Source organism: Bombus vancouverensis, chromosome 6 (assembly GCF_051014615.1).
Source record: "Bombus vancouverensis nearcticus chromosome 6, iyBomVanc1_principal, whole genome shotgun sequence".
Classification (NCBI taxonomy): domain Eukaryota; kingdom Metazoa; phylum Arthropoda; class Insecta; order Hymenoptera; family Apidae; genus Bombus; species Bombus vancouverensis.
In genome coordinates this window covers 11,477,077-11,503,981 of record NC_134916.1, presented here as the reverse complement: position 1 = coordinate 11,503,981, position 26,905 = coordinate 11,477,077, and the positions used below count along the sequence as shown (strand labels likewise).

Sequence of the window (26,905 nt, the reverse complement as noted above, 5' to 3'; positions counted from 1 at the left end):
GATCGACCCTTTCAGCATTCATCAATCAAATTGAAACGCGTTTCGTGTAACCCTGCCCGTGACAACTATCGATATTTCGATGGAAAAGTTTCCTTCGAACGACGACGTTCTATTGTAGGTACGGATAATCGCTCATCGCTTTAAACCGCGCCACGAGCAGATACCGCGTCTTATCGACGTTCGTAGTTCGCACAGAAAACAGCAAACGTATAAACGATCCAACATTCCCTCGAAAAAGCCTTGCCATCGGCGGAAAATACCATTTCGAATCAAGATCTTACAACGCCCTCGTATGTACAATCGCTCGACTCGGGAACTTTGAAAGCTCTTCGTCTCGATTCAAACTCCTCAAAGAAAGCGTACTTTTTCAAAATTTTCAGACAACGCTCGCACACGAATCTCCGTGACCCGGTACCGAAAGAAACTTTCGTGGAACGTTTCCAATTTTTCTACCACGTTGCTTCCTCCTGATGATACGTACGTATCGCCGCGTTTCCACGGCTTTTAACCAATGGCTTTCCGACTGCCTGCCTCGACAACGAGAAGACTACGTAATATTGACCGACTTCGTCGTTCCGAGTATTTCCAGCGCCGATACCCTCAGTCCGCCGAATGTGTGCAGGTTTCAACGTAATAGAATTTTTCCTCTACGACATACAATTTTTAGAAGCAGCAGAATCGATCGATATTTCTCGACACGACGTGCGCTAAATCAATTTTGAAAACTGATGCTACGTAGCCAACGTCATCAAACAATATAGTGGACACTCGAGCGTAATTTTGCCGGCCAACGACGGCAGCCAAGTAACTACGTTACAAGGGATTTCTAGGTGTCCCTAGCCTCGGTTTCAGGGAAATTTCAACGCGAGCAGTCTCCAGAGTGCAATTCACTTACATAGCTAATACCTGGTGCCGTCAGCCGAACATCAGCTGCGAGGGCAGATTCTATTAAGGAACGCTAGACCATCTTATCAGTTACAACTCCCGTAGGATTTTAGTTTCAAAAGTCTTGGTTAACTCCGCATTCAGGCACACAACGACGCGATTGTAGAACCTACCCGATGAAGATACCCGCTGCTTCGATTCATTAACAAACCGCCGAGCCCCTTTCAATTTTACGCTCGTAACATTTTGCACCGTTTGAGAATGATATTTCGAACTGGCGATTAATCATACACCACTATACCTCGAATTTTTATCTTTGAAACGTATTCTCGTTTTAACAAATAAAAGGATGTTTCGATAAAGTCCGTTGGAAAAAATTAAAACGAAAAATAATGCATTTCCCCTTTTTCTTTTTGATTTAAAAAATTTATTAAAAGACAAAAAGATACGATTGAGTATCCGTGGAGTGAGGTAGCCTTTTTTTATTTTAAATCGTTCTTTGATAGCATGCAGAAAAATAAATGAGAAAACTATTCCAATGAACCGACTGAAAGCTTAAGAGACAAATCTCGGATATTAGAAGAAATTCGCTAACAATAAAGTGGCGTAATACAGTGGAAAGCATAATTGAATTATAATTTGTATAAATTATTTCTTATCGCTGTTAACATCTACCCTCACACACCAGCCCCTGTGGCCTAATGGATAAGGCATCGGTCTCCTAAACCGGGGATTGTGGGTTCGAGTCCCACCAGGGGTATAATCACAATTTCAAAATTAGCATTTTTATTAACCTTTACATTCCCTAAAATAATTTTTTCCAATTATGTACCTTTGGGTAATTTCAATTTTAAAAGAAAACACGTTCTTTAATTTTCAACTCGTTTTACGCGCGCTAAATCTAAAACGCAATTAAAACAATCCTTAAAGCTAAAAAACTTATCGCTACGAATATTCTGCGATAGATGCTTCGTATCACAGACGAATAACAAATATTTACAACGTCAAGAAAGATACTTAGGTTACTTTTATTACGTTCACTTTATGGATTCGTTGATATAAATGGTAATAAAATAAAAAAAAAATAATTTACATAAATCGTGGCTAATGCTTCAGTTATTCGCTTCATTGCACGTTATGATTTCAATACAGGCACGTCCTATGATATTATCTCGCTTCTCTTGTGTAACATCTAGCTAACTTTGCGATTTCATAATAACAGCTCATTAACATATTCCGTATACCATACGCCATTGTAATATCAATTTCTAATAATTCCATTCCCCATACGTATGAGCAAAGCTGAATATATAAATAAATAAACAAATCACACATGCAAACAACCGTATCGGATATACTTCCGTAATTTCAATAATACCTCTTACTGTATTGTCAACGCGTATTATAAACAAATCAACGTGTTACTTTAACATCGATACAATATACAGCGAATGTAATGCTACACAAAAACGGTGACAGGATTTCCCTACTTTTCAATCCGCTGTGCACGTGGACATTTTCTCTTTTGCGGATTTTTGTCGACGAGCGGAATCAGTGTGGGGCCAATTATCGCAGATTGTATGACGGGTTCGCGAGCGAGATGGTTAACGGCGCTTCAATTGGTCTAATCGCAGTCACTTTGCCGGGCAAGTCCCCGCCGGGCACCGACGTTCACGACCCGTTTATTAAATAAGAGCAAAGGCCACGAACCATTTGCAAAGTGGGACGAATGGATTAGATTTCCTGTTGCAATTCTACGCTTGCATACGTCCGCCTTCAACAACGACTAATGAATGCACCGATGAAAATCGCTCCATTTGGGCGTGAGATCGCGTTACGTTCCTCCGTGGAGAAAAATATCGTTAACGATGATAATGATAACAATAACCATTTGAGAATATCAGAATCAATAAGCTACGGCCGATTCTTTCCGAGCAATTTTCTATGGGAAACTATTGTTCGGATATTGCGCGTGGTATTATTATACGTTAATTAATTCGCGTCGAAAGTTTCTAGTTTATAAATTTCTAATTATATTTAGTAGAAACATATCCTTGTTTCTATCGAATTTATGACTGGCTGCTACACGCTTGTGATGTGTTAATGTGAGAATAGGTTTGGATATCTCTCGTTTGAAATGAAAATTATGGTTTAATATGATTGAAAACGAGAATGCTCGATGCAAATAAATTCCGAAATATTACGAATTATATGGAACAAAGTGTTTCCTTTTGTTTGATTATTTCGGATAATAATGGACAATGAAAGATAACGAATAATAAGCTTTTGTGTAAGAAATGGCGGGAAATATTCGCCCGGAAGGTAACTTGATAACGAAATGCTGTATCAGATCAGCAAGTAAAGTAAAAGTTCATAAATGTTATCCGCAGTATGGAGTAATTATTCAAACGAAAAGATTTCTTCAACAAAAGCCAACTGAACATTAGATCAAACCCCACACGACGTGTATCGTTCGCGACGTCACTTACAAATTGACGTGTGTCGATTTTCTGTTTTTGCTATTACTAAAACCATCTAATAAAGCAAGTGCATACTCTCAACAAAATTAATACCGACCGAAGTAATGTGTTATTCGTTATATGTGTTATTACAATAACCTAGATATAGTACATCAAAGTACACATTACAGGACCATTTTCACGAATGAACACACACACACACGACAATCAATTTTCCCTCTATCAACAGAGCGACGAACCCTAAGCAAACTATGGCCGATGAAACGCGAGACGAGTTCCCTCGTGAGAGACTCGACAAATTTTTCAGCAGAAAGATCTTGTATCTTTGCGAGGACAACGAAGTCCTCCGGAGAACCTAGGGCCAATTGGAAGCCGTTTTCTACTCGTCCTGGAAGTCACGAGAACGAACGGTGACTAATAATACATCGTGAGTCACGACATGAACCGTGACATAACCTCGAATATCCTAGTCCTCTCGGCTTCTCTTTTCTCTTACTCTGTCTGTCTCTCTCTCTCTCTCCCTATATATATATATATTTTTCTATCCTGCGTTGATAGCGGAACCCTTTGCCTTTCCCTTTCTTATGCTCACCTACGCGAATCCTCGCCGACTGGCGGAACAGCTTGTAAAATATTAGAACCCGGTGAGCAGCCTCGACAACAAATAATCAGTCGCTGTTTCTCCTATATCGCCGTGTAGGCGGAAGCACTATTATCTTCCTTTCGAATCGAAAGGACCGATGAATCGAACGTCGATCGTTTCGTAGACTCAGCTATACAAACGACCTAAGGCATCGTTGTTGTTGTCTCATTTTTCTCGTTGATCGTTAGTTGAAGGGAAATCGTAAACTTTAGAAACGAAGATATGTACATAGAGTAACAACGTCCATAAGTCACGAGACACTTATTAGTACATTTAGAATAAGCATACACAGTGGCTGACGGAAGTATTTAGAAATCTTTTCCGAGTATAAGTCACACAGAATTGATCAGAGAAGTCATATCATAATGAACTTCAGAATTGAAAACTAAACAGATCCGATAACATTCGAAAACGTTATTTCTAAAAATTTATCTACGATTTTACTACTATTCGTTTTGTTATGAAATTTCTCGTTGTTATACAAGAACATTCATTAACTTGTAATTTATGTAACGAATAAGTTTCATTAACGATATTAGCTCAATTGTGCAAGAGAGGCTAGTATTATAGCGAACCTCGATTATCAGGTATATTATCAGGTTACTGTATGTTATACGTGACGAGGCAATTCGACAAGAATTATATTATACGTTAATAAACGAATAAAAAGTAAATGATCTTCTCTCACGTAGAATTAAAAAACAAAAAAAAAAAAAAAACACGGGTCACGAGCAGTTCGTATGATCGATGTAGCATGATAATTTTGTTCGAACGGTAGCGAGTGTAAACAGGGAAAAAATTACCGGCTAAATTAATTCCTCAACATCGGTGCTCTTAATAGCGTCGCTAATAGGTATCATTCTGATGCGAGCGTTACGAGAGCAACGAAAGATTCTTGTCGGCGCAGTTAGTCGACATTTTAACCTGGTATGTTAGCTCGTTACACTAATTAGAGAGCGGAAAGCCTCTCGAGTATCGGGCGTTGTATCAAGGATGAGTATCGCAGGAAAATTTATCTCCGAGAGTACATCGTGTATTGGTCGATCGACGGTATCTGAATCGATTCCTCCTTGTGGCTTCTAGAGCGGAACTCTGCGTTCGTTCCACGAACGGGAAGATGAACGAGAAAAATCATTGAATAGCCCGACACCGTGTGTTGCTAATACTAACCGAGCGAAAACGAGAAACAAAGTTGTTCCTAGCGAAGCTACTTCACGTGGCGAGTTTACCGTTGTGTACTATGTATCTGGATCGATGCAAACATTCCACCAGCGACCTCGAGATGTTATTAAAATAATTATCGATCCTCGAGGCTCCGATTCTCTCCTGCTTCGTCGGACTAGAAGCTTTCGGACGCGATACGAACACGTATAGTATATACGTACCGAGGGATTTTAGTCGTTCGGGTCTAAAGTAAATGAGTTTAATTAAGATTTTAACGTATGAAACGAAACTAAGGAAGCTAACGAACACTAATGCGCGTCTACAGTCTGCAAAAGGGACAACTGATGGTTTTCTATTTCCTCGGAAGACGAGAAACGATCGACTGTCGTGTTTTAACGCGTGTTGCTCAACGACGAGACAACTCGTCACGCGACGTCGGTGTTCCGTTGAATGGAAGACACGATGTGATAAAAATCAGTCGTACGTGATTCGGTCTTTAACGAGCTACTTTCACGGCATTTCTCTGCTCTCACGACCGCTTATTTGGTTCATTGTGCAACTTGAATCGTCCTTCGGGACCTGCCACTATTTACACCTCGGCTCTTCGTGTTCGCGCATTTAAATCGTACGCTCTGCTTTGTCTATGTTAGCAGCGGAAACGCGAGGAGGCAAGCCAGCTAGTCGATGCAATACACGAATCAAGAAGTACTTTAAAGGAAACTTTTTCTTAAGGTTACACATTGACAGTCGGCCTTCCGTAACTTCTTGATTAAAAGTGCTTCTGCGAAATCGTTTCGCCTACTACGCTAACGCCGTCGTACTTAGCCGGTAACTTTGTAAATCGTCGTTCACACGAAACTCAAGAAACGGAGGAGGAAGAGATCGTTCGGTGCCTGGAACGAGTTCCAGCAAGCTGGAGGGGATTTCCCTAAGGACTTGTAGCGCGTAACGAGTAATTCTTTCTCGTGACACACATCTCCGAGAGGGATCGAAACTTTCCTCAAACGAGATTTCTCTCGTCTACCGTTGGATAAAAGGGGAGTCAGGCGCAGCCCCCCTCCCCCATGAAAACTGCATGATGATTAAAAACGTGGTTTAATCGTCTAGAGGCTTTTCGCCAGTGCCGCTCCTTTCGTTCCCGTTTACTTGAATTTTCAGACCCCTCTGCTGAGACTGCGTCGCTCAAATTATACTCCCACGGCTATATTTCAGGACGGTGGCGTTCCCCTATGCTACCTTCGAGTACCTGCAGATTATGGGATCCGGTCGTGGGTCGGCCTGAGCACGTAATTCTCTGTCCTTTCAGAGAAATCTCAACAGGCTTTATTTGCAGAGCAGGTAGGAATGCCCTGGCGGTACATAGTTCCTAGAGTAAAAGATTGCATCGGCCCCCCAACCCACCGACAATTGCCTCCAAAATTATTGCGTCAAGCTTGTAATCGTTATAAATAACACGATATTCGCACAAACGAAAACCTCCTACCTTTGTCTCCTTCCTTTGAGCTATGAATTTTCAAGATACACTTGCACGAAACACCGATAATACCGTGAGGCGATATTACGCCGGCTATTCTGATGCAATTTGCTCGATAAATTCAACGGCGTTAATACGACGGTCCTCGATTCTCAAGGAGAGAAACGGAAAGTACTTATTTCCATTATACGAGGAAGAATTATTGAGACAGGTCAAAAGACACGACAGCAGAGCTCCTTAGAGAGTCGTTTAATTTTACAATGCGGCATATTTCTTTGGGATTCATAGCACCTGCCCTGGTAATAACAAGCAGCCGTTAACGCGGCGAAGAGGGACACGGAAGCCGATATTTCATTCGCGAAAATTGATGGGATGTTCGCGTTGAAGAGTTCCTCTTCGAATTAAATGAAATTTCAAGTCCAGTTTTATTCCGCTCGCACGGTGCTTGTCTCATCGACCGTTCTCCCCGGATGAAACCGGCTTCCTCGTTTCCTGAATTTTCCATTTTGCATTTTCCACGGAGAAAAACGTGGCGCGCTCTTACAAGGCAGACTCCAACGACGTAAACGTTTCGAAACGATCGTGGACAGCTGACGTTTCGACGTGATCCATACAGGGTACTCCCGGACGAAACGTTGCGATTAATACATCGCAGACGGGTGCAGGATACTGCCGAAACGACGAGGTGGAAGACACAGAGAGGACCGCACGTGACCAACACGCGTGTTTCTACATTCATACGTGGCCGGATTTGGCTACGTGTACCCATTTATGATGCAACCTAGTTGCATCTCTGACCAGAATACGATCAGGCGAGCGTAAAGTGCAGTCGAACGCAAAATCGCCATTTTCCCCGGACAATAACCCGGGCAATTGCACGGCTTTCGTCCGGTCTGTTAAAAAATTTCAGGTAGAAACAATGGCCAGTCACAGGATGTCAAAAAGGTACACGTTTAAAGGGACAACCGTGAAATCACTCCTCCCACTGGAAAGACAAATGACGGTTATTGTCGGTGGTCATTGGTTTCGATAAAAGAATTTTCACCGTGGAGAATTTTACGTAAGAAAAGAACCGTCTGAGGCAATCTCAGTTTCCCGAATGGTACGCTTTTAACGGTTCCAGCTTCTATGAGCGCCTTAAAAGGTGCACGGGCACGCGCCCACGCACGTGCTTGTCTTACCTGCTATGAGATCTTTCGTTGGAGTCGAACAAATTTTTTCGTCTCGTTCGCTCGTAACGATACACCTTAGGAATACACCAAAGAATGTTGGGTCTCTCTCGAACGTGACGACCGTTTGGAAGATTACTCGAAATTGATAAGTTCGAGTAGTAAACGGTTACGTAATAGAAAAATAGGGAAGGAATTTTTTAGAGGGGAAAAAATGTAAATTACATTCGGACTATAGCAATAAAAAAAAACGGGGAATAAAGTTACAACTACTAGGACAATTTATGTTGGTTTTTATAGACCTGGCATAGTTACCACTGTAAAATACGAACTGTTTGTTTTCTTCGATTGAAATAAATATATTTTTACTTTTCCACAGACAAATTTAATAATTTATTATCTTTGGATTCAACCTATTAATCTACTGATAAATAACGTAAGTGGCCATATTAACAGAAATAAACATCTTATTACTTATTATCAAAAACATGCAGATTTACATCGTTTATCGTTTCGACTCCTCGATCGTATCCCATATATCTAACAATAAAGAACTCTTTGTTTTGTCTAGGCTGAAAACGCATGCAACACGTATCAGCAATTAATCATGGGATATTTCTATTATCTCGCGCCCGGTATCAGTCGTGTATTATTGTTTGGCGTCATTAATCCGACGTTAATCCTATCACAATGGACTTGGTGACGTACTCTGTACCTAAAATTCTTCCACGCATTACCCTAACAAATTACAAGTGTTATCTGCTGTGCTGAATCATTATCTATACAAACGCAGACAAACAATCGGTAAATTATCATTTCGTGGTACATTGTAAGCGTTGAACGAGCAACCGAGTTTCTTGGGGCAATTCGAATGGCGCGTAGAAACAAGAACGAAAGAGCTGCTCGTTAAGTAATTATTTTTAGAAGAACGATAAGCGTACACTGGTTGCTGGCGATCCGGATCACGGTGCGGTACGTTCGTTGATGTCACATCTATCAAGCGAATCAATTACAACGGCGTTCCTTGTTTCCTCGCGAATGAGAGCGTGGCCTTTGCTTTCGTTTAACGGACACCCACGCACGTCCCAGCATTCTCCGGCCCCCGTACCCTTTCAATTATCCCACAGAATTATTTATGAGCTCTCCGAGACGCCCGTTGAAAATATTACATACATATTATCGATCGTGATCTATGGAAACACCGACTTATAATGGTTTTCCGCAAATTAGTAACTCCGATACGTAATCGTTCGATTGCGGACAATTATGCATTTATGGGAAATTTCTATATGCAAATATATGCAGAATGCATGAACGATGGAACCACGGTAAGAGGTCTCACTATGCCCGGTTTCATTTGGTTGCAGTCGTTCTCAGTGGCCGAAATAATTAAATAGATTACACTTAAATTTCGTCATTGATGGTCCATGATTCTCAATATTGTCATTGCTCGATGAAATTCTGATAATATATCGTTTATGTCGATAACTGTAATATTCTCTATTCTTGCTTCATTTCGTCTCATCGTATCGCATTTTTGTTATATTTTTATCATCTTATTATGTTATTAACTATTTTTACTAATTGCGAATGATCAGTAAATTACATTTTACTATTGGTATATACCGTGACCCTAAATTCACGAATGCCTCGAGTAAAATAAAAAAGAACTTCGTAAAAGTTGGAATTTACGTCCGCAATCGTCATGAAATTTCTCTCTTGAATAATTAAAAAATGCCTAGAAAAGTGAAGAATTGTCTATCATTTCGAAGTTTGTAGAATTTTAACGAGCAAACTGACGTAAAATTTACCATCCAGAAATGTTTCCCTTCTGTCAATGACGAATAGCCAAATGTTTGCATAAATCCGATGTAACGGGAAACGTGCCACGCTATTGACATTCTCTACTTCCCTAACCATTTCCAAAAGTTGGTCAGACTTTCGACGATCGATTAAACCTTTCTTTAACGGCGAACATTTTTCAGAAATATCCACAGCTTTGCAACTATAAAATTTATCTTTTTATAAAATTGAACAAACGTCTAAAACACCTTTTGCTTTCCGGACGAGGCAAACTTCTTCGTACATTTTTCTGTGAAGTAAGAATACCGTAATTATAATTTAAAAAACGCGATTGATTATGCTATTAACGTCATAAAAGAATATTATTACGAATAAAGAATACTTATTAATTTAAGCAGATTATCATTCCTTTCGAAATCCTGACATGCTCCAAACTTTTAAACACAAGTATAAATACAACTATACCACTGAACGCGTTAATGCATCCAAATGAGATACGCGATAAGCTTCTAATTCTCACAAAATCGTACACGCTTGTTAAAACATATGTACTTCACATTTCGGCGAATAGTTTAGCGGTCCGTTAAAAGGCAACATTCTGTCCGAGTATTTTCGTCTCTTTTCTTTTTCCGGTGAGAGCCGGCGGTTTCTGCGTGCACACTGAATCCCAAGTTCTGCGGTTGCTCCGGCTCAAAAAGGAGTGTTTTAATTGGCGGCATAGGTAGAAGGGAACTGGTTCGCTCGTTCGTGCGGCAAATTTGCATTCAGCGAAAAGGCGAGAGTGGCGGGTAAAGGGTGGAGAAAGAGGCAGGGTGGAATAGAGGGGAGGAGAAGGGGTATGTGGCACGACTACAGCTTTTTAAGGCAATGCTCGGTGAATCGACGAGATTTAAGCCGAAACTGTTTCGCGGCTCCGCTCGATATAGAAACTTATTAGCGTAATTAACGGACAACCCGAACATTCGTTCGGCTGGTCACACGCTTCATCTGATATTCAAGAAACGAGTGAGTTAATGACGCGCGAGCCGATAACGCGATCAAATTAATCGACACGCGCCACACGAAAGAATCATAGATATAATTAAAAATTAATATCGATTCATTTGGACACGACCGAATGATAATCTGCTCCTATTTTCGCCTCTGGTTAATACGGAATCGTTCGTTTAACTCGTACGATCCGATTGCTACCACGTTTCACGCTCAGATAGTCTTACAATTGGTACGATTAAAAGAAAGTTTAATCCATTAAGGATCAAGCGATAGCTTATTGTAGCCATAAGAGTCCAATTACTTCAAATTTTATAAGATTGTATAATCTACGTGGATGAAATAGCGACGAAAATAGATCAAACGAATTTTTGAAATCCTCTTTCACAGCCGCAATGTTAAAAAATTGAACTTTATAACGTGAAATATTTTTGGTTGCAAAATATTGCAAATTAAATATTGCCTTCTATATTGCGTAAACATGCAGTATTTCGTAAAAGGATGGATATTTATTTATACTTTCCAAATTTATTACCCGATTTTTCATTACCTCTGTATCTAGTAATTACGAGAGAAAATTAGGTGAGCTTGGATTCACTCATACGAGCCACTCACGATCCAACCCTGCCACTTCGCGGTTCGTACTCCGAGGATTAATTAATTTCTCGGTCAATTCAAAATCGCGGGCAAACTTGATTCCATTGTTAGCCTCTCGTCTATAAACTGCTTGGCCAAATTCGGAATTTTGAAAACTAGAGCATTTACCAGCCAAACCACGGGACAACTTGCATCCATCGATGGACGCGTCGAGAGCGAAACGTAGCTTTCAACTTCAACCGACCAGATGCATTCGCGATCTATCGATCATCGTCAGTCCGCTTTGTCGACTATGTACACATTAGACTTACCAGTGCGTTTATTACACGCGATAATTTTTTAATATCTACCGCATGACTTCACAAGCCTGTAACTCGAGCTCGTGCACTTAATGACTCGACGCTGCCTAAGACAACCTAAGTGGCCATTGCAATTAATAACCATCGTACGTATATGCCGATTAATTCAGTCATTAAAAGAATAAAAATCAAATTATAATTTTTTTGACATTTCTAGAATTGCATCGGAGAAATGTCGAATATAACAAGCAACGGGGAAGTTGTTACTAACGTTCGCGAAAGTGCTGGCTATGACAATAATGCATTCGATTTTGCTTACCTTCTCCGATAACACCGGAGCGAGATCACGTACAGCATAATGGAATACGGCAAAGTCCACTGCTCGCTTATAAATATTCTCACATAGCTTTTGCTACGCTGAACTCACGCCAATCGAAGATTACATCACAGCTCGACATTTATCGCGTACAAACCATTAAATATATATATGTATGTATGTACATCGAAGCTCGTTGATTTCCTATGATGTTACGCGTTCCAAGTTCGAAGACGCACGTTTGACATTAGATAGCGCGATCAAGTTCAATATGCGAGTAATGTATTCGCGAATCCAATTCAATTTCAACAGACAAGTTCCACTTTGTGACATTCGAGTATCAGTAGAAAGCAATGTTTCATTTTCATTCATTAGCTAATTACAAATATGTATTCAGATTATATGAACTGGTCTGGAACTAAGAAATCAGTACCTTGAGTGGTCGCAACACTCGAGTACGTATTTATAAATACTTCGACATTTGAAGATCTCTACATTGATTTTCTGATTTTTATTTCGCTTGGTAGGTAAAAGGGAATATTTTAACATGACTTTGAGTTATATACGTACAACTTTATTATTCATATACAGGTATTTAAAATTGTCTTTAAAATTTTAAAAATATCGTCGTAACATTAGAATATTGTTTGTTTTAATATTTATGTCGTTGATTTCTATATCTTTGAATTGAACAGATTCTTTCCACTTTTAGATATTGACTGATTGAAAAACGAGTGGATGAATTTGTAATAGAAAATATATTGAAATAAATAAAGGTATAAGTATAATGTACAAGTTTGTGCTGATCCAGATCCTCACTCTCATAGTGTTACAATACCAATGGAATCGATAGGGAGCACGTTCATATATTTATAGCAAAGGATATTACCAAAAAACTTAACCTTGTAGCTTTAGCTAAAGGCTATAAGAAACATAAATAGAAATCTATTTATTAGCTCCTTTGTTCCTAGATCTTGTAACCCAAAACATAATTTATATTCAAGAGCACAATAATATGGACCTCTCCTTATTTAGAATATTTTTTTATTTCACTAAATTTTATTTTCTACGTCACAGCGATCTTCGTGTCAAGGATATACAAAAATAAAGATGTAGAGTTTTTCTTGAAGTAATTACTTCAACATTTCATATTAAAATATTCCTTTTGAGTCACAAAGCGACGTTAAGATCAAAAACTGTGTTTTTCATGCGATCTTTGATAATATCTTTGATCACGTTGCTGGTTCAATTAATACGTATATCGATATGAATACAGTTGAACGGACAATTTAATAATTAAAAAAAATTCCTCAAGTCGGACGGTGAAAGAAAAATTCCAGCAGTTTCACGGCAACCATGTCCTGGACTATGCAATTCTGACTGTGTAAACGACCCGACGTAAAAATTGAAACGTGCTTCATTCCCGGCTCTAGACGTGGCACGTTTAATTTTAATGCTTTCATTAAGGAACCCCCCGTGGATGGTTCGCTTCTTTCGCGATAGTACAGTGTATTCTTCGTGAACTTTGCTTCTTCAAAACTCGTTTTTAACGAATCCTTTGAACCTTCTGTACGAGGATAATATACATTCGCTAAAATATCCTAACTATTTAAGTATTGTAGCAATAGATACTATTGTAGCTTTGATCGAAACGATAACAGCATCAACATGCTTATCCGGCACGTTACTACGTATTGTAGTATTATCTATCTTAGGATTATTCTTGCAAATTTTCTCGTTCGCAACAGGTATGAACATGCTTCGTACAAAGTCGATATCTCTGGTGATTTCGTTTAGCGCCTTCGCAGGATAGGGTCGACGTGTTCATTGACCCTTGAATTTTGATGACGAACCTCGGCTAAAGGGCACTTTTCGCTTCGTCATTTTCTGCTATGAGAACAATGCTACATTCATAATCAGATATGAACAGCTCAAAAGTTATATCAATGAACTTCATAAATAGGAAAGCATAATAGAAAAAGATGTTTCATTTTCTAAAATTTATCTTGGAATTCGCTACTGTTCACGTTCTTGCAATAAATAAGTTGTTTGCTTCTTAAAGGATTACTGGGAAGAACAATGAAATTGAGGAATTAAGGAAAAGCGGAGTTTAAGTAAATTTTGTTACATTCGCTTTGGAGTTCGTCATTGTCATTTATTTAATTCTTCTCCCGTGTCATTCTTCCGTGATAAATAAATTTATGAAAATAAACCAATTGTCTTCTGGTAAGATCCACGCTAATATTACGTTTAGAAAATAAAATTGTAGAGTTTTAACCGCTAGAGTGACGAAAGTAAAGCGTATTCTTCAATGCAAAAGAAGAAACGCCAATGTCGCATAGGTATACGAGGCTTACGCACATAGTAAGCGATAACGGTGATAACGAAACACTCGACACTTAGAATGGAAGCGTTTTGTATGTGCTCGCAGAAATCGTTACCATATATACATACGTAACGTCCGATCTGCCCGTTCACAACGCGACGCCTGGGAATGCACCGCTGCCTTAACTTCGTTCTCATATTCAAACAGCAACGAAAGTTAGCTATCGTCTTTGCAAACGTCGAATATCAACATTCGTCTATGTCTATGTTTCACGAGAAAGTTATTCCCTTGGTTGCAAGATTCATATTTAGCTTGTAAATTAGATGGATATAGAACAGAGAGACAATTTTAAATGACGCGTGTTCAGAGAAAAAAATTGTACGAGTGAGAAAATGTTGAAATTTATTGCGATCCTCGAGTGTTGTACGTCTCAATGTCGCTTTAATTTCAGCCACGAGAAAGACTTTCAATATTTTAATCCTTAAAGGTTATCGCCTATGAAATTTCGATAAACAGTATATAGAAATAATATAGGAAAGTGTGTTTAATATATCTATATCACTGAACTTTCGTATCGATATTTCGATCAATTTAAAAAATGCAATATAAACAAAGTCATCGTTCAGAGCAGAAGCACTGTATCGGTAAAGCTTTAATGAATGAAATATTGATTAATTAATTTGATGAGATCCAAAATAAAAGCTTCTAGATACATACACGTATATCGATGTTATCCTTTCTTGCGTTTATTTCGTTTTTATAAAATCCCTCGATCAAAATCAAATTGAAAAGCGAGATGACCGTTTCCAATTTTACACATATATGTATATAGATTAAAATTCTATAATAAATTGGAATTTTATTAAAAACTACTTATCACACATAACCACGAAGACCTGGAAATTCAAAATATAATCCTCTCTAGGTACGTAGCCCTACTCTTTTCTCGCTTTTGTAAAAAAAGAAAGAAAAAAAAAGAAAGAAGAAGAGAAGAACTCCATTTATACAACCATTCAACAAAAACTCTCAATTAATATCCAATCGAAGAACAGGAATCTCTGATTCTCTGTGTATAGCTCGATACCGTTCTTTCCATTGTATCCGTGATACATATTCAGCGCGAGAGACGATCGTGTGCCTCAGGTATAATTGGAAAACTATCGATGTGCTGTAACCTGAAAACGGCGAGACAGTCTCATGCCAAGCCGCCAATAACGACGAGAGCTCTTAATCCCAAATTGAAACTGGTACCATGAATACGTGACTTGGAGGGCTTTCTAATTTCTTTCGGTACCAGTTGAGGAAAAAACGTGATGTTTAGTTGGCGGTAGCACGGTGATAAGATTTACGATATAGCGACGAATGAGATGGGACGCGCAAAATAGCGATATTTCAGCGAGGGAAGATAAACTTGTGTTTACTTTGCTCTAAATGTCCGTGCATGTGGCGAGATATTAACATAGTTTTGTATAATCAAAACGGTCGATAACGTACGTTTACGTTACGCACGTAAAAATGCGATAAGGGGACCGGTTGCTTCGGCTCGTTTTCTGAACAGATTTTTGCTGCTTCCTCTTCGAATAATATTACCCGCATTACTCTCCTTATTTATACGTGTATTAAATTTAAGCTTGCGACATTGCGCCTATATGCGATCCCGTTAACGCTATAACTGGAAAACTGTACAACCTAACCATGAAAAATAAGTGAAAATGGAGTTGAAATTATTGGAAAATATAATTTCGTTTATGTAGCAACCGAATAAGGTCAGACTTGCGTCTAAAGGGATCTACCGTAGAGCGACGAATAAATTAGTTTTTTTTTTTTCGATGTAATTTCTATGGACTTCTATAATATTTTAGGATTTATTTCGCCAATTTGATCCAAATTTTGAATAATATATAAGAATTTTCGATAGTTGCAAGTCGTACTAAAATCAAGCCAGAACGAATATCACTTTTAATTTTGTTAAGCTACTCCGTGAAAATTGATGAGAGAAACCTAGAAAAATCGATAGTCCAGCTTCAAAGTACGTTTTTTAATTATCGACTTCTCTCCTTCATTCTACTACGCGCTATAGCCAAGCTTATCCTGATTAAGAATCTTTTTGGTTTTCTTATTTCAAACTAGCAGAATGGTTGGAATCTCGGACGCTATGAAAAGACACCTTTTTCCAGCGCGAATGTCCAAGCCTTTAGATTATCCGCGCCAATTTTTATTATATTTCTTTAAAAATACTTTTATAATAGCAATATATATATATATACATGTGCAGAATGGCGATGAAAAAATTATACAGTTCCCTTGTACAAAAATAGTAAAAAACGTAAAACTGCCATTCTACAACAGAGTATCCTCTTAAATAGTTTTGACGATTTCATACCTATGGGAAATCTATGCAGAAACCTAAAAAACAGCCAACATTATCTACTCTTATGTCCGCTTTAAACAAAATCTATTTTGCATTTTTCCTTCTTACAACTGCCATTCTATGATTATAACCGTCAATAAATAAATAACAAAGAAGTAGCTTTTCTTAAAAACGCGGTATCTCACAACAGTATTCCAGAGTAAAAAAAAAAAGTAAACGGTGGACAAATTCACAGAACGCACATAATATTCAAAAATATGTAAAAAATCCAAAGAAAATAGATAAACAACTAAAAGCAAACTTATCTCTAGATTTTATTTCTTTCTTTGCATTCATAAAGATATTCGAAAGTCAAGAGATGTTTCCACACTCATCCGTAGTCGACTTATTATCAAAGATCCGGAGCTGGTTTATTAACCACGTTGCTCTCAAATAGCAAAGCTGCTCCGGATTACGTCAAACATAAAATACATTACCGTTATTATTATACGGCCATTAAAACAACCAGAAATCGCGCACGGGTCTGCAGTCGAATCCGCGATGAAAATCTGGAGGAAAATCGCGAGGCAACGAACCACGGCGGCGCTAGTCAAAGCGGAAATATTCATGCAGTCGATTCTATCCAATCCTGGCCGACTTGAATACGAAAGAAGGTAAAAGAGCGGCTGGCGTTAAATCTCTCGACGGCGGACATCGGCTTGTACTTTCAGTAACGAGAAAACTACTTCAACCTTGACTAAACCGTTCCACGCGCGATTCACTTAGCGAACGCGTCGCGGAAACCGCAACTATCCGCGTGGAATTCAAACTACCTTGGACGTTTCGCTGGATAGATACTGTAGTTGCCTAAGAATCCACAACGAGTTGTTTTTTTTTTTAGTCGGTTCTAGGGTCTTTTTTATTTGACGAACGCGAGAAAGTTAGGCCACTTGTGAACCACCGCGCCGCTCCGAAAGAAACTTCAAGGAAGTACCTTTTAAGTTAATTTACCGTAACAAAACGACTTTTCGAGTGTTTTTGAAATTCACGTCGCGCGGTTGTTTTACCAGGATCGTGAAACTTTGTACAGTTCCTGTCAGGTTTTTCAGCTTTTGACCGAGAGATTTATGGTACTGTCGGCTAAAACGATCGAGAGACAACCGCAGTACAAAGGTGCAATAGGAACCATTTTTTGATATATCCTACGAATTCATGATTCAATCAATGTTCGTAGTAATAAACTTTTGCACATTCGAATACATTATTGTGTCTTTGATCTTTTATTTTTTTCTCTTTCAGTAAATATAATTTAAATATTGTAGCTGCCTTTTCAATTAGCTGGTATGAATAATTATCTTGCGATCAAAAGGACATAAACGAGGAAATTCTAGAAGTTCGATTCTAATTAATAGTTTGTAATATTACAGATTACATTATAATTCTATAGATTCGCGTGTTATTCGTAGAATACTATGGTAATTATCGACTTTAACTTGAAAGTTGGAACAGTTGAGAATTACGGGCGAACTTCTGGAAAACACGTTTAGAGCTGGTTTGCCATAATAACACGATTTTTCCAGCGGTTTTGAAATTTACGTCGCGCGTTTCTTTTCCTTGGACCGCAGCACTTTGGACGGATTTCGTGCCAGGTTCGTACCTTTTGACCGTATAAGATTTATAGTACCATCGGTTTATCTACATTGCTACGAACAGTTAGTGGATTACTACCTACTACATATAAATAATTCTGTTGCAATCAAGCGAACAAAAGTGGACCAATTCTATAAGTTTGATAGTTTTATACGTATAGCACTGTGATAACGAATGCGTTGCGTAATTAATTTTTCCAATTTTTAAAGATATTAATATTTTAATATTTGTAATATTTAATATTTTTTAACTGCTCCGATTGTGCATTAAAAATTTCTTTGTCGATCTGGAAACCAATAGAAAAAATCAATTATGCTAATAAATGAATCAAAGTCGTAGCCTGTAACGAAATCCACAATAACGGTCAAGTATAATAAATATAACGTCAAATATTACAAAGTAAAGCATGAAATAACTATTGAAACAAAACAAAAAATAAAATGCAGAAACTCACGGAATAAATATAAAAATCAAAGTGACACAGGAAACGAACCTCTAATTGTTTCGAATAGCCTATTTTTTTTATCTTTTTACCCTATTTTTCATTTTAACGAGAACGTCGCGTGCAAGTATACGTGTATATTGCGTTTCAGAACAGTTCGTGACTATGTCATATAGCGTAATTAGACAAAATACGAGACACATTCGAACGCCTCCACTCGGTCAATAAAAAACCTGATACGTATTAACCTCAAAATGAACCGGCACGGTGGCCAATATAACACGATCATCTCGGGGGACGCGACGAGAAAAGCCTATGGTGTCGCACGACGGATTTCTTGTCGTCGGCTGACCGTTCTCTCGGATCCTGTATCGCTCTCTTTTTCAGCGAACCGACCATCCTTCTCTCTCCCGTTGTCCTATCCTACGCCTCCTTCATAGGCTTTACACGATGGGAACCGGTATGACCGGAACGAACAGGCAGAATTCTTTCTATGACTGTCAAAACAAGTCTGTCCGCTGATTTAACGAACTCGCATCATCCGCTCTAATCGATCATACGCGACCTTTACGTACCTGCATTTCGTCGAACGTTCGAATGCTGTGTCAGTTTCGACCGAAGATCTACCGAAAATTCACGAACATCTACGAATCAACTGTACGAGAAATTACTAGACATTCATATTCCTATTCGTATCCTAGATGTAATCTAGGATATTTCGTGACACGGTCACGTTTTTCTAAAATGGTTCGTAATTTTTGGACTGTAGATGTTTACGTATTTATAGAAAATTTAAACATGCAAAAGTGCAGAGAACGTGTCCGTAATGTAAAGTTATATTTAAAATATAGACTTATATTTAAGATAGAGTAATTGTCGTGGTATTTAGTAAGTAAAGCAAATCTCTGCTGAAGTTTCATTTCTCGAATTATATAAAGATACGAATTTGCATAAATATCTAGTAATTTTAGTAAGAATAGTTGTAGCTGCTTCTCCATAACCTAATCGGATGAAAGTTTCCACGTTTGACATGTATACGTGACCACGACCGCGACCGCGACCACGGTCACCCTCATAAAGCACAAAAATACCAGAAGTTCGTGGAACACTACGCGCGAATCCAAACAATATTCGCAATTACGCGAGATTATTACATCCCAAAGACATAACCAAAGACAGTTACATCGAATTAATATTTTCTATAACGTAAAAGTGATATTACAAAGAATCGAATAAACGCGCCATTCGGATATAAACACGTGTCAAAACATGTCGCCATTTTTTACACTTTTTGCGTAGTAAATCCCGCGTCCTTCACTACTAATCCGAAACTGCGTTGCGTATAAACAATCTGTTTTGAATAGAATAATAAACGTGGACTTACCGAGTGCGTCCTCGAGACGACCGCGTGCCAGCAAAAAATAAACACGAAGCGAAGATGCACTGCAAGTTTGTACAGCTTCCCGCGTGCTATGATCAAACGAAGTTGCGTAACGCGACAACTTGTTCGCACAATGCGTTGAAATACGAAAGAACACTTGATTTATCGCGTGGACACGCCAGGTAACACTGATACGTTGGCACAAAATGACGCGCGGTACGAGCAAAGACAATCCATTTGTTTTGATGAGAAGATGCGAAACGAAGTGAACTCGCACGAAGGTTAGAAAAGAGAAGCGCAACAATCACCTTCCACTACGACGGCTGGAGCGCGACTGACTGGCCGTGCCGGCTAGCTTACCGCTACGCTACGCACACGGCCTCGAGTTTCGAATTACGCGCGGCTTAACGACTCTACATTCTGCATCTGTCAGTCTTACAGCTCCGAGATGAATACATGGTTATTACGTGGTCATTTTGGAACTGACGTTTTACGCATGAAATACTGTAGCTCACAAAAGTATTCAAACACTTAATTTTTATATACATTATAATCTTGTCCTAGTTCTCTCTAGGTATTAAAACGCACTCTGACTTTGTACAATATACGATAGATCGCGGGTTTTTACACATTTATGACAAATTTGAGGATGCAAAAACGCACAGAATGTATATGATATGCAAAAACATATAAATAAATCCAAAATTTAGTATTCATTGTATTATTTAGTGAAGCAATTATCTACCTAGGTTTCATTTTTTATCTGAATTTAAAAGCTGGTTGAAGCAACGATCGGCAAACGCAATGAACAAACGAGAAATATTTGATAACCTTTTAGCGATCTTCAACATACATGTATAATTTATACCAAAAACCTTATTAAATATTGTGGTCAATATAACAAATAATTGACTGTTGAAATACTGTAGTGACTTCTGCGAAATGTATGTTTCTGATAATAAGTAATATCTTATAAGGATTTTATCAACTTATCTAACCGCGGTTGTCGTCGTGTTTCATTATAAGGCTAATGAAATTTTTAAATATTTTAAATAACACATACAGTGTATACATGAAAGCTTTCTATGATAAATGTTCAAACACTTTTTTCGAATGAAAAATTACCAGTTTTATTTTCCTTTCCCTCGAGCGAGATGAGATTTTTCCCGTTAAGCGACCAGAGGCATATTTACAGTAAAATGACCGTCTACTTAGTTACGCTTAGAATTATCGTGATTTTATCCATGATTAATCGCGTTGTTTGCAAATATAAACTGGAAATAATTATGATTTGCTTGTCAAGTATATTAAACGTTTCAGTTGCTATGCTGCCATTAAATTGCGATACGGTTGGCGATAGTAATTTACGTTGATAGCCTGAAGAACGATTGCGCTGACAATAGAGATGGCAGAGACGGTGAAAACCGTTCAAAGTAAGACTAACCCACGTAAATTCCATTACGTAGAAAGGTCTATTGTTTCCGTGTTAACTGCGCACGCGTAGAGAAACAAAGCGACAAAGGGATTAACAGAACACATGGAATTACACCGAGGCAACATAAACAAATGATGCCTATCAACCATGTGGCGCGGTAGTAAACTAACTCCTAAATAAGGTACGCGAACGTGAAAATCAGAGCTTGCAGTCTTTGAGTATTAATTAAAGATGACGTGGCTGGAATCGTACGGCTTAATGAAATTACTGGAAGTAATGAAAACTCAAATTAATCGGAGAAGGGTATTTATATAGTGATAAGATTCCAGATGCTGGTCGCAGAAAAAAAAACTTTTTATTACGAAATCCAATCATTTCGTGCAAGGAAGCGTTGATAACGTCTGCATCGATATACGATAGAACGCGTCGTAAATTATTTACATAAAAATTGTTGTGGTAGCGTATAACTACGTGTTTATTTCGTGTTACGTCTCGTTCGATTTCAGTCGATAGAAAAATCCGTATGACGGCTGACGAACGCTTATGATCATACGAATACAACAGAGCCTTCTTTAGAACAATAACACGGCTTATAATTTCCTCCTATGATTAGGTAAAACAAGCGGAAAAATTGCCCAGGCACCCCGTCATGATTCTCGATTTACTTTGAACAACAAGGTGTCGCAAAATCCACGAAGGAACGAAGGAAAACGCGTCAACGACAAACGTCTCTTTTTCTATCTCGCCCCCTCCCCCCCATTTATATGTATGTATCTTCTTTCGCTTCGTTTCGCTCGCATTTCTCGAGATACGCAATAACGTATGCCATGACGTTGAAGCTGACGCGTGTACGGGACGAAAACAATGGTTACGATAACGATGATGATGACGGTGATGACAACGATGACAAGCAACGCATGAACCATAACGACGAGTATGATACGACTCGACGTATCTGTATATCCGTACTCTATGCTTATCCGTGTACATTTTATGCAAATTCTGACGATGTGACGAGTGGAAATCATATAGCGAGGTGACCCTTCGTCCGTTTCAACTTCGACGAAGTTACGATGCCGGTGCTGTAAATAAAATAAAAATAAGATTATTTTTGTAGGAAAGGGAAATTACATTCACCTGCGTTAGCTCCTCCCGCGAATTCGGGAGGGTTCGATTACAAAGAAATTATATTAATCTATTTTTTTAGTCTTTTTAGCTAATCATTATTTTTTGTAAGAGGAGCTTGCTCGTCCCTTCTCATTTTCGTCGAAGTTTCGACGATTCGTAACAAAAGTTCTATTCGTTATTATTATTTTATTATAATCTACCGATGCTAATGAATCGATTATTGTTACTATTGTTTTATCACTTTCCATTGAACAAAAGTTACAGAAACTTCGAGAGCAGAAGTATAATTAAACGGTAGAAGTTAATGCTCTCCTCGAAGTGCGGTCGTCGTGAAACGTACAGTAAAGATGCGAAAGCTTGGTCGTTAGAAAGTTAACGAGTGTCGGTTCTAGTTCTCGTCGATGAATGTCACCGTGAGCAACGGTGGTACACCTGGTACGCGATCGATGGTACTATTAGTTGACTATCTCTGTAAACGTTACTTGTGACTGATGACTAGATTTTTAGTCCTCTACTAGAACCACAAATTTTTACAGCTTAACATACCGTACGTGATGAACTTCGAACCAGTTATCGGGCGATTGGGAGTGACGTTCATTGTAACTTTCAAAAGTAAAACTACCTTAGCTAGAAAATTAAGTTGAAAAGAAAACAACGTTAAGAAAATTAACGATAACGGGAGAAAAGAAAAAAAAAGAGAAAGAAGAAGAAGAATAATGAACGGTCGAAATGAGCACGTTGCCTTTCCATTTCTTTTGAGAACGACGTGGAATACGTTTCGTGAGTGAAAAGAGCAAAGATTAATTAAAAAATGGAAAGCGGAAATAGCCCAGTTTCTCTATGATAAATGGCGAGAACAGATGATTAATCCTGCAATGAACAATACGTAATCGTATCAGCTAGAGTAATAAAAGAAGTAGATTACCTTCAGCGGGCGCGGGTGCCGGCGCAGCCTCTGCTGGGGGTGCAGCTGGAGCTGGCGCTCCCTCCGCAGGTGCAGCACCTTCGGCTGGTGGGGCTGCTGGTGCTGGTGCTGCTGGGGTTCCTTCCGCTGGCGCAGGTGCACCTTTAAAAATTCACGTTAGTTTTTTACCAAGTTTTTGTCACAGACACTTAGGGTTAATGAAATTAACTCTTCGACAAGATGTAAATTCAGGTTGCCAGATTTATAAAATAATTAAGTACATATCTTTGTGATATGTACTTAAGATTCCCTAGATTTCTGGTATTGGATAGAAAAAAGTATATAATTACAACTTTTTCTATGAAATAAACATTGATAATTTCGTTATGTATGATAACTTTTAAGATATGAAACGTATGGCACAGTAAAACATCGACTATCAGATAACTGATTAATTACACGGTCGATTATGAGCATCGATTAACAAAAAAGATTTGGGGTTGGTTCTTTGTAAGATTGGGAAACAAGGACACAAACTCAAAACAATCGTTACCTCTGTGTTGAAAGATTTCTATTTAATATTAACGTTTATAAAATGCTTCAAATAACGAAGAGTATAAGGAAAAGGAATGGAAACGTGCACAAAACAAAGACCATATGCAAAAATAGGACAATCAAAATATACCAATTGGTACAAGTGCATTCTAACAGTAAAACCGCCAGAATATCTAGGGAAAGAGGAAAAAGGGCAAAAGTTAATAGCACGAGCGAGATGCGGAAATTTGGAAAATTGCAATAGGTACTAGGAAGAGGAGAAAGGAAGAAGTTATGATCTATGAGGGAATAGATTCCTCAACCTCGAATATTTAACAATGAACTGCAGTGGGAACTGAAAAAGATGTCAGGTTGACGTAATGAGCGGACAAGATAGGAGGATTGTGGAACGTCCCGAGAAACTGCAAAAAAAAAAAGAAAAGAAAAAGACAAGGTACAAGCAGACCAGAGAGAGTTTTAATAACTGGGAAAGATGCAATAGGTAGGACAATTATTAGTCAGAATAAGTCGGAGTGTGAATGGAAGAGAGAGAGAGAGAGAGAGAGAGAGTGAATGGACAAGTAGATTTATAAGTATAGGTATTCGTGAACCAATTCCAATTCCTGGTTGTGGTACATATATGAAATGGTTCAAAGTCGTCATAAATGGTATGACAAGATCACCTTCTGCCGGTGGTGCCGCAGGCGCGCCTTCCGCTGGTGGCGCACCTTCCGCTGGCGGTGCTCCTTCCGCTGGTGGTGCTCCTTCCGCTGGTGGTGCAGGAGCTGCACCCTCAGCAGGAGGTGCACCCTCGGCAGGAGGTGCACCCTCGGCAGGAGGTGCACCTTCAGCAGGAGGTGCGGCCGGCGCGCCTTCCGCTGGTGGCGGCGCTGTTCCATCCGCAGGAGCAGCTGGTGGTGCTTCACCTTCCGCTGGTGGTGCCGCGCCTTCTGCAGGTGCAGCCGCCGGTGCACCTTCTGAACAAGTGCATGCACCTCACGTTACTAACACTACTCTATTCTAAGATGGAATGGACAGACTGTGACAAAGTGCGACTTGTCCTCTGGAATTTCTTTTGCCGTTGATGGAGCACCTTGCTCGTATCGTTATCATGAAAGACGAAAACACATGGAGATTATAAAAGATAATAAATGATATTGATAAAAGACTTTTAGACTTTCAGATCCTTCAGAGATGTTGCGGAAGACCGCAAGGGAGAAGTTTGATAAATCACATTTTTCTGGTTTTACAGGAGAGCAATTGAAAAAGTCAGTACATTATCGATTGATCTCGTTTTGACAGGAAAACTAAGCGCTACGTGTCTTCGATACAGTAAAAATCTAATTAAAATAATTCAAGCGGTATGGTACAAATGAAAAATATGAAAAATAGATTCTCTTAACAGAAATCGATTGGTTTTTTTACAAAACTTCGTAGATTTATCATGTCGTAATCGCTTTATCTATAATTAATCTTTAATCGCTATATCTTTAATTTTACTATCTAAAGAACCCTGTCAGTATAAAGAATTATTTCCTTTTTAATCATGTTCCATCTGCTAAAATAGTCCTTTTTAGTTATAAAGCGACATCAAACTCAGCGAATCATGAAAAATAGATTTGCCATACTTTTCCCATTTAGTCTAAAAATTATTATACTGATATGTTATACTGCCAGATACAATAATTACTGTAGATAATGTGATACGCAGTTCACTGACCTGCTGGAGGTGCTGGCGCTCCTTCTGCAGGTGGAGCACCTTCCGCTGGCGGAGCTCCCTCAGCAGGAGGTGCTGGTGATGGCGCTGGCGGTTCTGGCGATGGTGTTGGAGCTGCTTCTGGCGGTGGAGGTGCAGGTGTCGGTGATGGTGTTGGCTCCGGCTGTGGTGATGGTGTTGGCTCCGGCTGTGGTGATGGTTCTGGAGCTGGAGCTTCCCCCTACGCAAGAACACCCTATAGAACTATTTGACTACTAAAATTTGTACCACATACGTATACTAATAGCATACAAAATAATTACTGTACTTGGTATGCGAACCATCTCTTCAATGGAACATTGCTTACGTTTTGCAGTTGTTTATAAGTTCGTTTCAAATGCATGTGATTCAAACGTTAAATAATACCGTAGAAAAATCATAAAAACCGTAACAACATTTAACTTGCACAAGTAGTAGAAGGCAGTGCAATTTAATTCAGCAAGATCTGTAGCACGCGGTCAGGATAAAATTACATTTCCATCCTCGTAGCACGTCGACGACACACACGCATTAAATTACGCGATTTACGGTCACCGTGCACATTTCGCAAATGTAGTCGCATTAAAGCGTCGTTTATAGATACATCATTTGTCCGAGCGAACGATAATAATGCTTTATGTAACGCTCAAGAGCTTGCGACGTGGAGCCATCCTCTCCTGTGGCTATTCGATAGCGTAAATCAATGATCATTTGCGATAACGAATATTGTCAAGATAATTAAACAATGGCGCCGTAACGATAAACGTTGCTAGGTAATTTCAATGCGCGTCCGTCGAATGAGTTTCGAGTGCACATCGTGACTGCTCGCGTCCCTTGCATATATAATTCTGGTCGCGTGTTCGTCTGAAAACCTGCATGTAGAATTTAAGCGAGAAATTGGCTGACGAACTATGGTAACGATCGAGGTACTGTAAACAGCGTTATTTTTCGAAACGCGACGAATCGCAAAGTAATAACGAACATGCTGTTCGCGAATGCTATGTTTAAACGTAAACAATGTACAGATATAGCGAACATTATATCGAAGCTTTACAAATGCAATAGCGAATCGTATTTAAGCGTGAATCTACGTGTTGAACCTACCGTGCATTGAAAATTAAATTCTGTTAACTTTCTTTTCCTTTTTTTTTTTTTTTGTGAAACATATAAACAAAGATTGGTTAGAAAAATTAATTAAAA

At 38.8% G+C, this 26,905-nt stretch overlaps 2 protein-coding genes and 1 non-coding gene across 4 annotated transcripts in view; 1 reads left to right on the top strand and 2 right to left on the bottom strand.

Annotated features, from left to right (window-relative positions):
- The window catches only part of LOC117155649 (CD151 antigen), an 89,720-nt gene extending 69,387 nt beyond the window's left edge, over positions 1–20,333 (bottom strand). The window contains exon 1 of one of the 2 annotated variants that reach the window (XM_033331860.2): positions 19,973–20,333. The gene's annotated coding sequence lies outside the window, so the exon portion shown is untranslated. The remainder of the gene's footprint in view (positions 1–19,972) is intronic. The other variant, XM_033331861.2, reaches the window with a different exon arrangement.
- TRNAR-CCU (transfer RNA arginine (anticodon CCU)) lies at positions 1,573–1,645 on the top strand. The gene has a single exon. It is a non-coding gene; the product is annotated as a tRNA-Arg (tRNA).
- Positions 20,334–21,734: 1,401 nt separating the features above from the next.
- Positions 21,735–26,010, bottom strand: LOC143302799 (uncharacterized). The gene is made up of 6 exons (XM_076619138.1): positions 25,990–26,010; positions 25,691–25,907; positions 24,654–24,947; positions 23,458–23,598; positions 23,079–23,159; positions 21,735–22,486 (listed from the first exon to the last, which is right to left on the bottom strand). Exons 1-6 carry the CDS (start codon positions 26,008–26,010, stop codon positions 22,473–22,475), a joined length of 768 nt encoding a protein of 255 aa, XP_076475253.1. The 3' UTR covers positions 21,735–22,472.
- Positions 26,011–26,905: the final 895 nt, after the last annotated feature.